We start from the raw sequence: 15,550 nt of genomic DNA, 5'->3' as shown, positions 1-15,550 counted from the left end.
TATATATATATATATATATATATATATAATAAATATAATATAATATTTGAAACCTAACAAAAGTACAGTTTAAAGCAAAATGATAAAGTGCAGTGACCAGTCATATGGGAAGTATGAACGAAACAACGCCTTGCAGACCATTAAATCTATAATGTAATCCTTTTTCCTCATGCTTGTGTTAATAGTATAATTGGTGTTTTTAAAAATCTGGAGTACTGACCTTGGAAATTTGGCTTTTTAAAACTGTTTTATGCAAAAACAAATATAAATATTTAGTGTTCTTGTTGTTTAAATTCTGTTTTAACAAATTCTGTGTTTGGATTGTACTTTTATGTGCCCTGTTAATCTAATCTATCACTTTTTCCAAAAGCACCAGGCCATGTACATGTGCCAAGTTGGGTGTGGATTGCAGCTGGTTTGCTGAATTTCATTGCCTATACTTTAGGTTAGTATGGATTTTTAAAAATTCATTTTTTTTTTACATTTCTATTTTAAGTAAAACCATTTTATGTAATGACACTTTATTGAAGACATTATCGTCATCATCCTGTACTCATTGACATGTTTCTGTTCAGTGGCTGAAAAAGAAATATTGGTTAATTTGTATTTTTAAGATTGATAAAGTATTACATCATTGCTACATGAATCAGTAAATGTCAAGATTAATATGGATATTTCCATCTAAACAAACTAAATTTGCTTTTGTAACAACACACTTTTTAAAATTCACTTTCTATAAGTAAATCACTTCGTCAGGTTTTTGAGGTTTGCTATTCTGACATTTTTGTTTGCATCAGTACATACGGAGCAGGCATAAAGCATTCTAATACTTTATACACAGTCATTAATCAGTTTTTCTCACTTAATGCTGTACTGTGCGTAAACTACATATTCTCTGCATTCTTTAAAAAGCAGGAAAAGTTCTTAGACTGTATTGAGTTCATTTATTCTTAGCAGAGTGTTCATCTAGATAATTCTCAAAACGTGTGCAACTTTTGATCCTATCATTCTAAGACTCAAGAGTTTAACTTGCCACCCAGTGAAAATAAGTCTGTGCACATCTATGTTAACCAAATGTCTTTTACATTTGGCCTAGTTTGCTGGTATCATATGCTTATGAATATCCTAAGATATGATTTGAACGATCCCTAACTACCTTAGAACTGCAATAAATCTTTCTGATTCAGATATGGTAAGTTCTTTGTTCATTTTAAGCCTTTCACTGTCTTTGCCATTTGAGTGTTAGCCACACTCATGAGGAATACACCCCCTTTCAAGCACAGTTCTCAGTCTTTCTAAAAAAGCAAGGTGCTCTGAACAAATGCATATACACAGGAGACAAAGACTAAAAGCAGTGGTTTAAGTAGCGCTGTGGCATGTAAACTTCTGTACCTCATCAATTTCTAAATCCAAGAAGTTTTTTTTTTTATTTGAAGTTTTTTGATTATGAAATATGTCAGTTAAGATTTCATTAAGAGCAACAATTCAAAAACAGTTTTTCTCTTGGACGCTTACATCTTTACCTATTTGTAATTTTTGTAATGTCTTATAGATGGTGTTGATGGAAAACAAGCTCGAAGGACAAATTCCAGCACACCATTGGGCGAATTATTTGACCATGGGCTAGATAGCTGGGCCTGCATATTCTTTGTTGTGACAGTCTACTCCATCTTTGGAAGAGGAGAAACTGGCGTGGGTGTCCGTACCCTCTATTTCATTCTGTGGGTTGTTCTGTTTTCTTTTATTCTTTCACACTGGGAGAAATACAACACAGGAGTGTTATTTTTGCCATGGGGTTATGACATTAGTCAAGTGGTAAGTGTATATTTATTTGGATATGTTTACATACTAACATGTAACTTACGTCCTATGTTTGGAGGGTGTTTGTTAAAGTGGGACATACATGCTGCTCTTTCTACCTGATTTATTAGTAGCCTGTGGCTGTGGGCAGTTCTTGAACATTTGACTTATAAAACTATATACTGACTACATCTTTACCTTAGGCTACCAGACCTGAATAGGGATTGAATCTTTGTGATTTTTCTCCAGAAAAGGTGTGAGCCATTATGCTAATTAGCAGTATAGAGTTGATGATTTTCTATATCTATATATAAATTTTATTTTATGATGTTTAGTCTTTTGCATTAATTTGATTGTAGAAAAGAGCAGATGTCTGATTTCCAAACATTTATTTTCAATAAAATTAAATGTTGCATAGAAATGTTTGTTAAAGAAAGTAACATTTTTAGTAATGGGCCACTTTTCAAGTACAAATTTGATTACTTTGTGGTTTGCAGTCCGTTTATTAGTGATGCACTGGTCTATATACCTACAAATAGTAATGATTAATGACACAATAAGATGGTTGAACTAAACTGATTAACTGAAACAGAAACAAGAGTAGAAGGAATCAAACTGAGTGAAAGATAACCAAATTTATAGGTAACCTTGTGGCAGATATGACAGTTTAAACTTCAAATCATCAATTTTTATACTGTGGAAATAGTGACACAATGTGGTAATCTTGTATCCCAAAAAAACATTTCAGAGGAGACATGAGTTTAACGATGTGCTGTCAAAGGATGCACAAGAAAACAGGAAAGGTTAAGCACCAGAAACGCTAAGAGAAGCAGCTGTCAGAAGTGGTCTTTGTGAAAGAATTGTTGCCAAAAAGCAATTTCTCCAAAGTTGAAACAAAGTTATGAGACTTCAGTATGCACAAAAATGCAAGGACTGAGTTCCTGAATGGTGGTAGCAAGTGTTTTGGAATATACTCTGCACCTGGTGGTGTCTATGAATCAGACTTCAAGCAGTCATTGCATACAAGGGATATGCAACAAAGTACTAAATATGACTGTTGTAACAAGAATGACCCTTAGACATTGCAAAGGTTTGTGGCAGCCACCCATATAATTGTTCCCGGCTGCAAAACAGTTGCAAAAACATTGCCATGTTCACACAATCGAGTCCAAAACAGAACTGATTATCTATACACAAGATGACAGCTTTAACGGCCAGTGGAGGAAGTGATGTCATCAGGACCTGAACCGGAAGTGACATCATTGGCTGCCCCAGAGCCGGGCGGGATTTCCCTAGAATGGTCTGCAAAAGATCGAGATGGAGAATTAGTGCACTTTGCCACCCCTTGGTCCGGCATGGAATCACATGTACTCAAGCCCTTTAGTTGTCTCCTAAACATGCTCAGGAACATGACTGGGTGTTCAGCACCATCGACGCTTTGGCTCAGCACTGCCCCTAGGCCTGTGTCCGAAGCGTCCATCTGGAGGATAAAAGGAAGTGAAAAGTCAGGTGCCTTCAGAACAGGTGCCGATGTCAGGGCCCTTTTTAAGTCACTGAATGCAGCTTCTGTTGCATCAGTCCATACCACAATGTTAGGAGCCCTCTTCTTTGTTAAATCAGTCAGGGGCACAGCTCTCTCCGAAAATCGTGGTACAAACCGGTGGTAGTACCCTGCTAAGCCGAGAAATGCCTGGATCTGCTGCTTGGTTCGCGGACTAGTGCTGTTGTTCCCTTTTAAATGAGTCTGGTGTTTGTGTAAATTGAAAGCTTAAATCTGAGAGGGGGTCCGGAATGACCTCAAGGGGTGGGGAGTCATCCCGCTTTGCCGAGACGCGGACAGATGAAGTAACAGTCTGCGACGGCCCGGGCAGCTCCCCATCCTCCTCTTGGCCTCCCATATCTCTCTGTGCCGGCTTAGAACACGGTGTGGAGACAACCTGCAACGAAGGATTCCCGTCTGTTACTAGGCCTAACTTAGGTTTAGGAGAGGTCAGTACTATACAGCTTTCATTATTAGACCAGTCCCGCCCGAGAATCACAGCAAAAGGTGGATTTGGGAGAACCGCTACGGTGATTCTTTTAACTGATCCTCCCTGGCTGATGAAACATAGGCGGATTTATAGAATCGGAAAATTTCTGTGCACACAGGTTATACTGGTCTTTAGTTTTAGCCACTGTCGCGGTAGTACATACTGGCGATCAACAATGGAAATGTTGCTGCCAGAATCAAAGAGAGCTTCCACTTTAAATCCGTTTACAATTTCCTCTTCCGTATGAGTCATTGACAAGGGGTTTGAAAGCGCACACAACCCAGCCCCCTTTCTCCATTTACATTCTGCCTCGCTCCCAAGGGAGGGCTGCACCCCGGAATCGGGGACTCCAGTGCAAACTCTGATTTATGCCGAAAGGGCAGATTAGGAGGGACGTAATCTCCACGGCGTCTGCTAGAGGACCGTTCTGCTCTCCCAAATCGCGAGTCTGCCTTGGATGTTTCAATGAGCTCGTTCACAGTTGAAAAGTCTCCCGCTGGGTGAAATATTCCGGCAGATTACTTAATAGGAAACAGGCTACCTTTTTCACGATTTGGAAGGTGGTGCACTCAGTGGGCTTTAACCAAGCCGCCACTGTTGACCATAGAACATCAAGCTGCTCTTGGGTAGACTGCTCAGGGTCTAGCTTCCATTCCTGTAATCTGTTCACCTGCTGGTCTGGGGAATCCCCATTTTGCTCTGAGGCCTTGTCCTCTGCGGGGAGGACAGCTCTCTCCTCCAAGAGAACATAATAAGTTCCCTTTGCCTCCCCCATAGAGACCAGCCCACATTGGTGTGTCCCATCGACACTCCCTATATAATGAACGTGGCCCGAAATTAGACAAAGGGAGTGGAGTCTGCACCGGTTCTTTCCAAAATCTGAGACGAAACTGAGCCCCCCAACCCCCCAGAAGCTCGGCCCCAGTACTCTCCCACCTGGTCATGATTCAGGTCCAGTCCCGTTCTCTTCTGGGCTTTTATCATCCTGCCGACTACGCCACTGTAACAAGAATGACCCTTAGACATTGCGAAGGTTTGTGGCAGCCACCCATATAATTGTTCCCGGCTGCAAAACAGTTGCAAAAACATTGCCATGTTCACACAATCGAGTCCAAAACAGAACTGATTATTTATACACAAGATGGCAGCTTTAAAGGCCAGTGGAGGAAGTGATGTCATCAGGACTGGAACCGGAAGCGACGTCATTGGCTGCCCCAGAGCTGGGCGGGATTTCCTTAGAATGGTCTGCAAAAGATCGAGAGGGAGAATCAGTGCACTTCGCCACCCCCTGGTCCGGCGTGGAATCACATGTACTCAAACCCTTTAGTTGTCTCCTAAACACGCGTGTGTGACACTGTTTAAATATACCTTCCATTTCTATGTCCCAAACATTATGTAACCTTAAAAACGGGGAGGGGGATTATATGTGTAAAACGTATTGTGACTGAAATGTATGCACATGCACATACCCATAAATGAAAGTCTGCAATGTGCACTTTAATGACATCAGAATTGTTTATACTTTTAAACTGTGAAGCACAGGGGTAAATCAAGAAAAAAAATTTCTTTTTCACAAACATTATGGGGGCGGGCGCTATATATTAGCAGTATAATAGCCATTTACCAAGTTCATCTAGGTTAACTTGTTGTTCCAGAAATTTTTTTTTCCTCAACTGTACGTGGTCCTTGGTGACGTTTTGTGGGGAGACCAGGTATTTTCATATTATTTGAAACCATTTCCAACTATGTTGTCTCTGGCTTCACTTTTAGCCTCATCTCCTCTACGTCTGTCTTAGTGAACTGCTTCAACCAATCATCCTCTGTCCAAACTACCTTCTCAACATCTGTCACCTCCACACAAGCAAGATTTTGACAGTGAATGTTTTCAGTAAAATCTGGTATTAGAGAAAGAGCACCTAAATGAACAAATACCATTTTATTTTTTTTTCACTTATGTTTTTTTATGAAATGAACAAAGTTATCAAACAGCAACTTACACTCTGTGGAAAAATAGTTTGCCCGTAGTTAAATTAATAAAGGGGCATTTTTAGAGTCAACTGTTTGAACACAGCTTGGTCTGTCTGATAATAGCCAGCCTTACTCAAAATGAATCCCACTTATTTTTATTGTTACCATCAAAGCCAAGGTGCCCAATCAAAAATTAAACGAGCATCATATTCCACAATTGAAGTAAATTCTTGAAGAATTTAGAAAAAAAGTTATTAGCCTAGAAGGGGATATAAAGACATTTCTAAGGCTCTTTGATGCAAAAGAACCACAGTGAGAACCATACTTTCCAAATGGTAAATTATTGGAATAGTAGTGAATTTTCCCAGAAGTGGACACCCTACCAGAATTGGTGTGGCATCATATCATCAAGGAAATCAAAAGTGACCCTTAATAAAGTCTCAAAATACCTCCAGGCAATTCTTTCTTTAGCAAAAATCTGTGCTCAAAACTACATTGGGAAGAAAAGATCATTCAGTCAGTCAGGCTTTGTTGAAATAAAGATTACTTAACTAATAATTGGTTAACTAATATTTAAGTTGTCCCAGTATGTCTCCTCTAGCTACTTTTTAAAGGTATTCAAGGATTTTGTTTCAACTATATAGTTTAATAGTTGGTTCCAGATTCCCACAACCTGGGGAAATGCTTCATGCCTTTAGTCTTAAGTACACTCCACTCCACTTAATTCCCTTGGGTTTCTTTGAATGTGTGGTTTGCTGCTTAGTTAAAAGAACAATGTTGGAAACCATTATTTCTTTTTTAATGTCTTTGAAAATTAGGTCCACATTGCCTCCTGTGCTTGAGACTAAAGATGCATTTTGTTGCTCTCCTCTCTTTCAAGTGCCACTGTAACGTTTTTGTACCAGAACTGTACACAGTACTTGAGATGTGGTCTCAATTGTGAATCTTAAGATCTGAGCATAACATTGCTTGATTTACTGTATATTCAAAAGGTTTTTGCTTAGGCAATGAGAATACTGCATCAGCATAAATCCTTTAAACTATATCAGAGGTCACTTTCTGTAACAGTGTTTCCCATCTTGTTTTTCTTACACATACCACTTTACAGTTTACTACATTAATTTTACAATTGTTTCTTTAGTTCTGAATATTGTCCAGGTATTTCTGAATTAGTTTTACTCCGTGTTCAGTATCTGTTATCCCTTAGAGTCCTTTGCAAATTTCACAGGTTTTCTAACTATACTGCCACCTATGTCATTAATGTAAATTTGAAGAGTAAGGAATCAAGGACTGATCCTCCACTTATGACATCATATCACATGGATCATTTGCCTCTTTACTGTTTGTCTCCTGCTAGTTAACTTTTTGAAGTCTGCTTTTGTAGGTGGCCTAAGATACCAGTAGTTTCTAGTTTCAGATTTAGTTTTCAGTGTTGAAAGTTTCTGAAAGTCTAAGTAGATCTGTATGCTTTACTTTTGTCAACTACTCCAGTAACCTGTTTAAAAAAAGTTAATAGATTAGTTCTCAATTTATCTTTATCCTCCACAACCTTCCTATATACATCAGTAGAGACTGGACAACTAGTTAGTTCCCACATCTTCTGTTTGTAATCTTGCTAGGGGGTGAGACAACATTAAATGTTGACATTTTCTTTCTCCCTTTATGGACTTTGATTTGGACTCCCTCCTAAACACCTTGTATTGCTGGACGCTATTGGCATTGGTACCCCAAGTGCAGCATCAATGCCTGAATCCTACTGTGTGCAAGAGTCTCTAGTTCAACCTCCAAGCTGAATTCTTTTGCTGTTAGGTTTATTCACATAGGGATTCTAATTACAGAATCTCCAGTTATGAGCATGTTACTTTCAGATCAGTCTAGTTACAAATAAATATTGTATTGTTCCGAGTACAAACCAGTAATGAGTCCTGAAGACCTTAGCTTTTTTAAAACCCATGGTGAAATAAACTTATCAATTTATGGCTTACTCCACTCACTTTACTACAGAGGAGTATATTGATTGATTATGACTACATTCTGCAAAATCAATCCAGTTTTCAGTTTGAGTGGTTATCTGTTTTCCTCATAGTCCTTCAATATGTGTACCTTTTACCTTTTAAGTTCAACAAGAACAGATGAGCTCCTTGTTGAATGCTCAAGACAAAGTTTATATACAAGTGTGACTTAATTTTAAAAAAAGTTGAAGTATTAGACTTTTTAAGTTAAAGTATTTTACATGATTACATGACTGGCTAAATTCTGGAACCAGAAAGTACAGATATGGGACAGTCTTGGAAGTCTAAGTAGACTTGTTACTGTCCTCACCTAGTTTACAGAAGTGATGAAAAAAGATGTTGGATTTTATAGCTTAGTATATTTAGAAGATATGGAAGGATTATACTTAGTTAAGCACTCTTTATATCATATATCTCTCCAGAGAATATACCATCACAAGCCACTTACATTAAAACATTTCAAAAGAGTAAAAACAAATAGTTTTTTTTATATGTACATGATAAACTTACAAGAAACACATGACTAGAACATTAAGTCGTACAGAGAAATTAGGTAGCTTGGTGGCAATGGTGTATGTGTTTGTGTGTCCTAAGTCACTACCAATGCAGCAAATTGCTTGCTCTCTGCAACTTTCCTTTTTTCAGTTATCTCTGTGTATTTTTGAACATGCATATTCCATCATTTAGAATCTGTTTATATCTAAATGTTTAACTTAAATTATTTTACTTCTAGTATTAAGACCTCTTGGCTTTGAAATCCTTGTAAGAATACTTGAAACTAATTTGCATGCAAACACATTTTTAAATAGTTAAAAACTATTGGTAATTAGCCCAGACTGGTTTTGACAAACCTTCTGCCTACTTAGTAAATTATTTTAGCTTTTCTTTTCTACAACTTAATATTAAGCTACAGACTAATTTTCATCAAAGGAATAATTTAAAATTAATTTTTCTAATATTGCTTACTACTTATATGACCTGTTATTCATCCATGGGGCAAAGATCCCAGTATAGCTGTCTAGATCACCAGGGGCCTCATGGATAACACAGTGCGTAGAATTCACACTAAAACATGGTGCAAGGACAAAAGCGGAAATGTGCGTATGCACAAAAAAATCCAGATGCATAAATCTGTGTGTTCGCCAACTTCCACGTTCTTCCGCTCCATAAATCCTGGTCAGCGTGAAAAGTAACGCATGTGTTTGCACCTGCTGCCTCACCCAAACTCCTCTTAGAATTATGCCTCTTTGAATATGCAAATCAATATAAATAGCCTTTAAGCTCAGCGTTCTGTGAAAAGGCAATGGCAAAAGCATGGGGGGAAAATAGAAGAATTTCAGCGAATACTAAGTGGAGGCAAGGAAAAATGTACTATTTGTTGGTTTAAACAGTGGTATAAACAACAGAAGGAAGTTGATCGAGTGACATAGAGTGTTGGAAGAAACTCAAAGGCTCAAGTTCACAAAGTCGCACAGTGCCTGAAATAAAAAAGTTGTCAGATATCAAATTTGCCTTGAAAAGGCGAGTCATAGCCCACCGTCTGTGTGTCATATGAAAGCTTATTGGGGTACAGAGAAAAGAAAAAAATAGGGACACAGTGGGGAAAAAAAACTCAATGTCAATTATAATCTCGAAATTTCCACTTTAATCACGTAGTTTATTTTGTCATTGAAGTAGAAATCATAAACTTCATCTTAAAATCATTTAATTTACTAGTTTCTCAAATCCCGTCGTAACTAAAGTAGCACGTTAAATACTTTGTATTTGTTCTTTTATGTGCACTAAATGTGTTAATCACTATGTGCTTCTTAAACGGGCTTTCCGCCGACAGGACACAGAATCCATTACATTCATGATATTACAGCTCTCTGAACAATTAATTTAAATACTGAGATGTATACTTGATATTTTCATGATGATAGGAATTAAAGCATGTATTAAACATGGGAACACAGTGGCACAGTGATTGTTCCTGCCTAACACAAGATACTTGCTGCGCCATGCGTGACTTTCGATGAAATAATTTATTGCAGCAGTACTGTCTCTTTTTGAAATGTACTAACCCCCAATTCCTGTCCTTCCTACAACGAGCACTTGATGGACTGATTGATTGAGTTTATATTTCTTGGGGTGAAACTGTTTCTGAACTGCGACGTCAGTACAGGAAAGGCTCTGAAGCGTTTGTCATATGAGAGCAGTTCAAATAGGCAGCATGGCTGAGGCAGCGTGTGCTAGATGCTGTATACCGATAATTCTCTTTCCAATCAGCTGCTGTAGAGCTGTGATTCCACACTCAGATACAGTGATATAAATACTCAGAGTGGTGCAGTGAGAGTAATATGGAAAAAGATGATCTGCTGTGGCAACCCCTAACAGGAGCAGCTGAAAGATAAAGAAGTTGCAGTGAGAGGAACAACGCTAAAGCAGCTTATGGTGTTTGGAATAGTTTGGCCATTCCGTGGACCATTATATTGTTACAGGTTAATTACAATCAGATGCATTAAACTAATAAACAATATGCAGTTAATTTCAGTGTATATGATAAAGCCACATCAGGGATGTGCATCTAAAAAAGAAAGGGAAACCACACAGGAACAAAAGCACTGCTTTGACACTGGGTGCCGCCAGTTTGCAAAACCGAGCGGAGAACTTGTATATGCCAGGGTTTGAGCTGCTGTGAAAATGCGCGTGGCTTTATGCCAGGTTTAGGTTTTATACAGTATTGTGCAAAAGTTTTAGGCAGGTGTGAAAAAATGCTGTAAACAAAGGATGCTTTCAGAAATATAAATAACGATTGTTTATTGTTATCAATTTACAAAATGCAAAGTGAGCGAACAAAAGAAAAATCTAAATCAAATCAATATTTGGTGTTACTACCTTTTGCCTTCAAACCAGCATCAATTCTTATAGGTACACTTGCACAAAGTCAGGGATTTTGTAGAATTATAGTCAGTTGTATGATCAACCAATTATACCAAACAGGTGCTAATGATCATCAATGTCACACGTAGGTTGAAACACAGTCATTAACTGAAAGAGAAACATCTGTGTAGGAGGCTTAAAACTGGTTGAGGAACAGCCAAACTCTGCTACCAAGGTGAGGTTGTGGAAGACAGTTTCATGTCATGGCAAGATTGAGCACAGCAACAAGACACAAGGTAGTTATACTGCATCAGCAAGGTCTCTCCCAGACAAAGATTTCAAAGCAGACTGGGGTTTCAAGATGTGCTGTTTAAGCTCTTTTGAAGAAGCACAAAAAAACTGGCAACGTTGAGGATCGTAGACGCAGTGGTCGGCCAAGGAAACTTAGTGCAGCAGATGAAAGACACATCAAGCTTATTGCCCTTCGAAATCAGAAGATGTCCAGCAGTGCCATCAGCTCAGAACTGGTAGAAACCAGTGGGACCCAGGTACACCCATCTACTGTCCGGAGAAGTCTGGCCAGAAGTGGTCTTCATGGAAGAGTTGCAGCCAAAAAGCCATAACTCCGACGTGGAAACAAGGCCAAGCGACTCAAGTATGCACGAAAACGTAGGAACTGGGGTGCAGAAAAATTGCAGCAGGTGCGCTGGACTGATGAGACAAAATTTGAAATATTTGGCTGTAGCAGAAGGCAGTTTGTTCGTCGAAGGGCTGGAGAGCGGTACAATAATGAGTGTCTGCAGGCAACCATGAAGCATGGTGGAGGTTCCTTGAACGTTTGGGCTGCATTTCTGCAAATGGAGTTGGAGATTTGGTCAGAACCAATGGTGTTCTCAATGCTCATAAATCAAGGCAGATACTTATCCATCATGCAATACCATCAGGGAGGCGTATGATTGGCCCCAAATTTATTCTGCAGCAGGACAACGTCATTAAGAACTATCTTCAGCGTAAAGAAGAACAAGTCCTGGAAGTGATGGTATGGCCCCCACAGAGCCCTGATCTCAACATCATCGAGTGTGTCTGGGATTACATGAAGAGACAGAAGGATGTGAGGAAGCCTACATCCACAGAAGACCTGTGGTTAGTTCTCCAAGATGTTTGGAACAACCTACCAGCAGAGTTCCTTCAAAAACTGTGTGCAAGTGTACCTAGAAGAACTGATGCTGTTTTGAAGGTAAAGGGTGGTCACACCAAATATTGATTTGATTTAGATTTCTCATTTGTTCATTCACTGCATTTTGTTGATTGATGAAAATAAATGATTAACACTTCCATTTTTGAAAGCATTCTTTGTTTGCAGCATTTTTTCACACCTGCCTAAAAGTTTTGCACAGTACTGTACATCGTGATTTGAGCGTGGAAACGGGCTTATGCAACATTTTTGTGCGTATGCACCGTTTATACATGAGGCCCCAGGTTCCTAACTGAGCTATCCAATGTGTGTAGAGTAAGGTGTTGTGTTACAGATGTGGCAGGCATTAGAATGAGAGGTGTTGCACTACTCCATGTGGTGCATCAATTGTTTTGGTCTCTTGATGTTGCAGGGTAATTGTTTCCTGAGGTGCAGCCCATTGGTACCTGGACATCTTAGCTAAGATATGAGTCTGCCATTGGGGTCATCTTCCTAAGGTCACTGCTGTTCAGGCCTTCTGCGTGCTGACGTAACCCATCAGACAGCATTTCATTGTTTGGTACATGGCCCCTCTGTCTGTTCAGACTGATGAGCATCACTGGATGCATCTGAGGTAGATGTTAACGTCATCCTGAACACAGAGGAGTACAAGTGTTGCTGGGTATGTATAGACAAATTGGACAGATTGGATCCTTATCGTTTGTGTTGCGCATCTCTTGTTTGAAGACTCCACATCTTGCATGACTGAGCTAGAAGAGCATCTTTGTAGTTTCTTCAGATATCCTTGTGATGAGGGTGATGTTGGTTAAAGTGTTCAGCTTTAGCCTGTTGACTGGGATGGCTTCAGAGTTAAAATCATGCTTCCACACAATGTCTTCCAGGCATGCCGAACTGAGGTTGAGAGGTCATGGTGTCTTGATGGGAAACGTGACTATTTGGTCATCAAGCATTATTTCATGCTTGTATCATGGTAGACCAGGACATAGATGTAGATTGCCTCTTCTCTTTGCCTTTACACTGTGTTCCAAATAATTATTCACATGCTATTTTTGTTTGTTTTTCCTAAACAGTCAATATGATTAAGAATTTTTTTTATCCTTAGCAATTATATTATAATAAAGCTTTTTTTTATTATTTTTCTAAACAACTTAAAATACAGTGTTTCAAATTGTTATACACAATAGAGTTTGAAAACTTTCAATAGGTTGTAGGGAATTCAAAACAGAAATCTGTTGTATTTGTTGCATGAAGAGATAATTTAAAAAAAATGAATGCAATTTAAATCTAAAAGCGTAATTACTGATCAAGGTACATATTAATATATGAGCCTTTACTTTAACAACTCTCTCATCCATTGAACTTGTAAGTCCATGTTTAGTTTCTGCCAGTATTTTAATTGAGGATACCAGTATTGCCTTCTACAGCTGCAGTTTGGAGATGTACTGCAACCCACCCTCATAAATCTTCCTTTTAATGATGCTCCACAGGTTCTTAATACAGTTGAGGTCAGGGGATAATGGTGGCCACACATTGATTTTTTTTCTCCCTTTATGCCCATAGCAAACAAGGAGTTAATGGGTTTTTTGCAAAATGGGATGGTCTTACATGAAAGTAATTTTATTCAGGAAGGCCCGGTTGTTCTTTTAATACCATGGCAGGAAATGGTCATTCAAGAACTCCACATATTTTGCAGAGGTCATTTTGAAACCCTCAGGGATCCTAAAGGGACCTATCATCTCATATCCCAATATTCTAGCCCAAAGCATCACTCCATCACTTCCTTGCTAATGTTACAGTCTTGTTGGAACAGTGTTGCTGTTCTCCAGCCATCCAGAACTTCATCCATCTGGACCAACCAGTGTAGCACGGCATTCATCCGTGGACATGTTTCTCTATGTGAGCATTGGTTAGGGGTGGCTGAAATACAGCTTTATACACAACTGCAAGGCTCTGGAGGATCCTGCATCAAGAGGTTCTTGGGACTCCAGAGACCCAAGCAGCTTCAAATACCTGTTCGCTTCTCATCAGTGGCTGACAGAAACTTTATTTGCCTTTATCTGACCAGATTTGTCTGCACTGTGAATCACAGAGAAATCTCTTCACAGTTTGATGATCTCTCTTCAGTTTTCATGAAATATCAGTTGTTTTCATGCCTTTGCAAGACATTCCACTCTTTCACATTTTTCATCTTCAGAAAGATCTTTCTCTCCATTTTGTATGACAGCTGTGACTTGATTAATCTTGTGGAACAACCTCCTTTAAGTAGGTTTTGCTTTAATTAAGATCACCTGACAAACTAACAGACCTGTCAGTGATTGAGCCCAGTTATCTAAAAAGACAGGAGACACAAAACAAACAAGGACATTCATTGAAAAACTAAAAACCAAAGCCTTTTTTTTACCAAAATCTTTTTGAACATAGTGTATAGAGCCTTGGTAATTACTCTAAGCTCAAATGTAGATAACTGAAAGAAATAAATGCGATGACAGTGCTTTTCTAATGAGCCAAGTTATCCTGAACGTTTGTAGTTTATTATTATTTTAAATGATGGAAGTAGCTATGCATTTTACACAATATTCTGTACATGTATTGCATTTGATTGTCCTGATTTATTACACTAATTAGCAATATTTTTTTCTTATTCTAATACTAATGGCATTTATAGACATGCGTTTTTAAATAGGTTATGTTGACTATCCAGTATTTTTTTAATATGACCTCTTAATAAATATATTGTTGCATTTTGTTTTTAGACTATTTCAGTTGTCTATATTGTGACCTCAGTAGTTGGAGTAGAAGCTTGGTATTCACCTATATTCTGGAAATTTCACTACAGAGATCTCTTCACAGTAATGATTTTAGGTAAGATATTAAATTATATATTATATAAATTATGACTGCAAAGCCTATATATAGAATTTCTTACTTGTGATAGCAATAAATGAGCCTAGATTGTATGTATCAGCAAAAATGTGGAGTATGACATTGTTTAGGTCATGCAAACATTACTGCCCTGTGCTGTCTGTCTAGTATTATATAGTAATAATGAATAATAATCTGAGATACTATCCTGGCTCCTAACCATAGACTGTGATTGTTGAATACACCACATTATTGGTCTCTTACACATACTGTACGTGCATATGTTCTGAAAACCCCTGACTGAATTGCCAGTCTGTTGTAGAATTGTTATTTGATTATTAGGTGAAAAATCTGTAATTTCTTTGCATTCTTTACCTTAGATTTCAAGAGAAACTGGTATCATTTTGTGTGTTTTTAAAAGCATCTAAAGAATACATTCTCCATTCATTAATCATTCTAGATTCTTAGAAATAGACATTATTAAATAGCTGTTTCTTTTACATAATTTTTTAACTCTAATAATGTACCCATGGTTTTCAAGTTAAAAATTAAAATTGGAATTATTTTTCACCATTTCCTTAATCAGCTTTTGCATGTCAATATTTTATTTTCTTTCTGTGACAGGTTGTGCATTTACAGTTACCCTTCCAATGAGCCTGTATAATGTGTTCAAGTGAGTTAAAGTTTCATTCTTATAAACCGTGTGCATTGAAACTGCCATTTTGAAAAGACTGTGTTGTTTTTTTTTTGTTTTTCTTAAACCCATGGTCTCGGATTAACAGGTTGTCTAAAAAATGCACAATCTGTAGCATCTGATATAG

The 15,550-nt window shown here is 38.1% G+C and overlaps 1 protein-coding gene across 3 annotated transcripts in view; it reads left to right on the top strand.

The window, feature by feature from the left end:
* selenoi (selenoprotein I) overlaps positions 1–15,550 on the top strand; it is a 788,955-nt gene that overhangs the window by 27,225 nt on the left and 746,180 nt on the right. For all 3 annotated transcript variants that reach the window (XR_007934346.1, XR_007934345.1, XM_028797349.2), the window contains exons 4-7: positions 371–445; positions 1,553–1,815; positions 14,621–14,729; positions 15,354–15,402. Coding sequence is in view for 1 of the 3 variants with exons in the window: in XM_028797349.2 (XP_028653182.2) it covers positions 371–445; positions 1,553–1,815; positions 14,621–14,729; positions 15,354–15,402 (496 nt within the window). In the remaining 2 variants the exon portion in view is untranslated. The remainder of the gene's footprint in view (positions 1–370; positions 446–1,552; positions 1,816–14,620; positions 14,730–15,353; positions 15,403–15,550) is intronic.

This window comes from Erpetoichthys calabaricus, chromosome 3 (assembly GCF_900747795.2).
Source record: "Erpetoichthys calabaricus chromosome 3, fErpCal1.3, whole genome shotgun sequence".
Taxonomy (NCBI): domain Eukaryota; kingdom Metazoa; phylum Chordata; class Cladistia; order Polypteriformes; family Polypteridae; genus Erpetoichthys; species Erpetoichthys calabaricus.
This window is presented reverse-complemented; position numbering and strand designations above follow the sequence as displayed.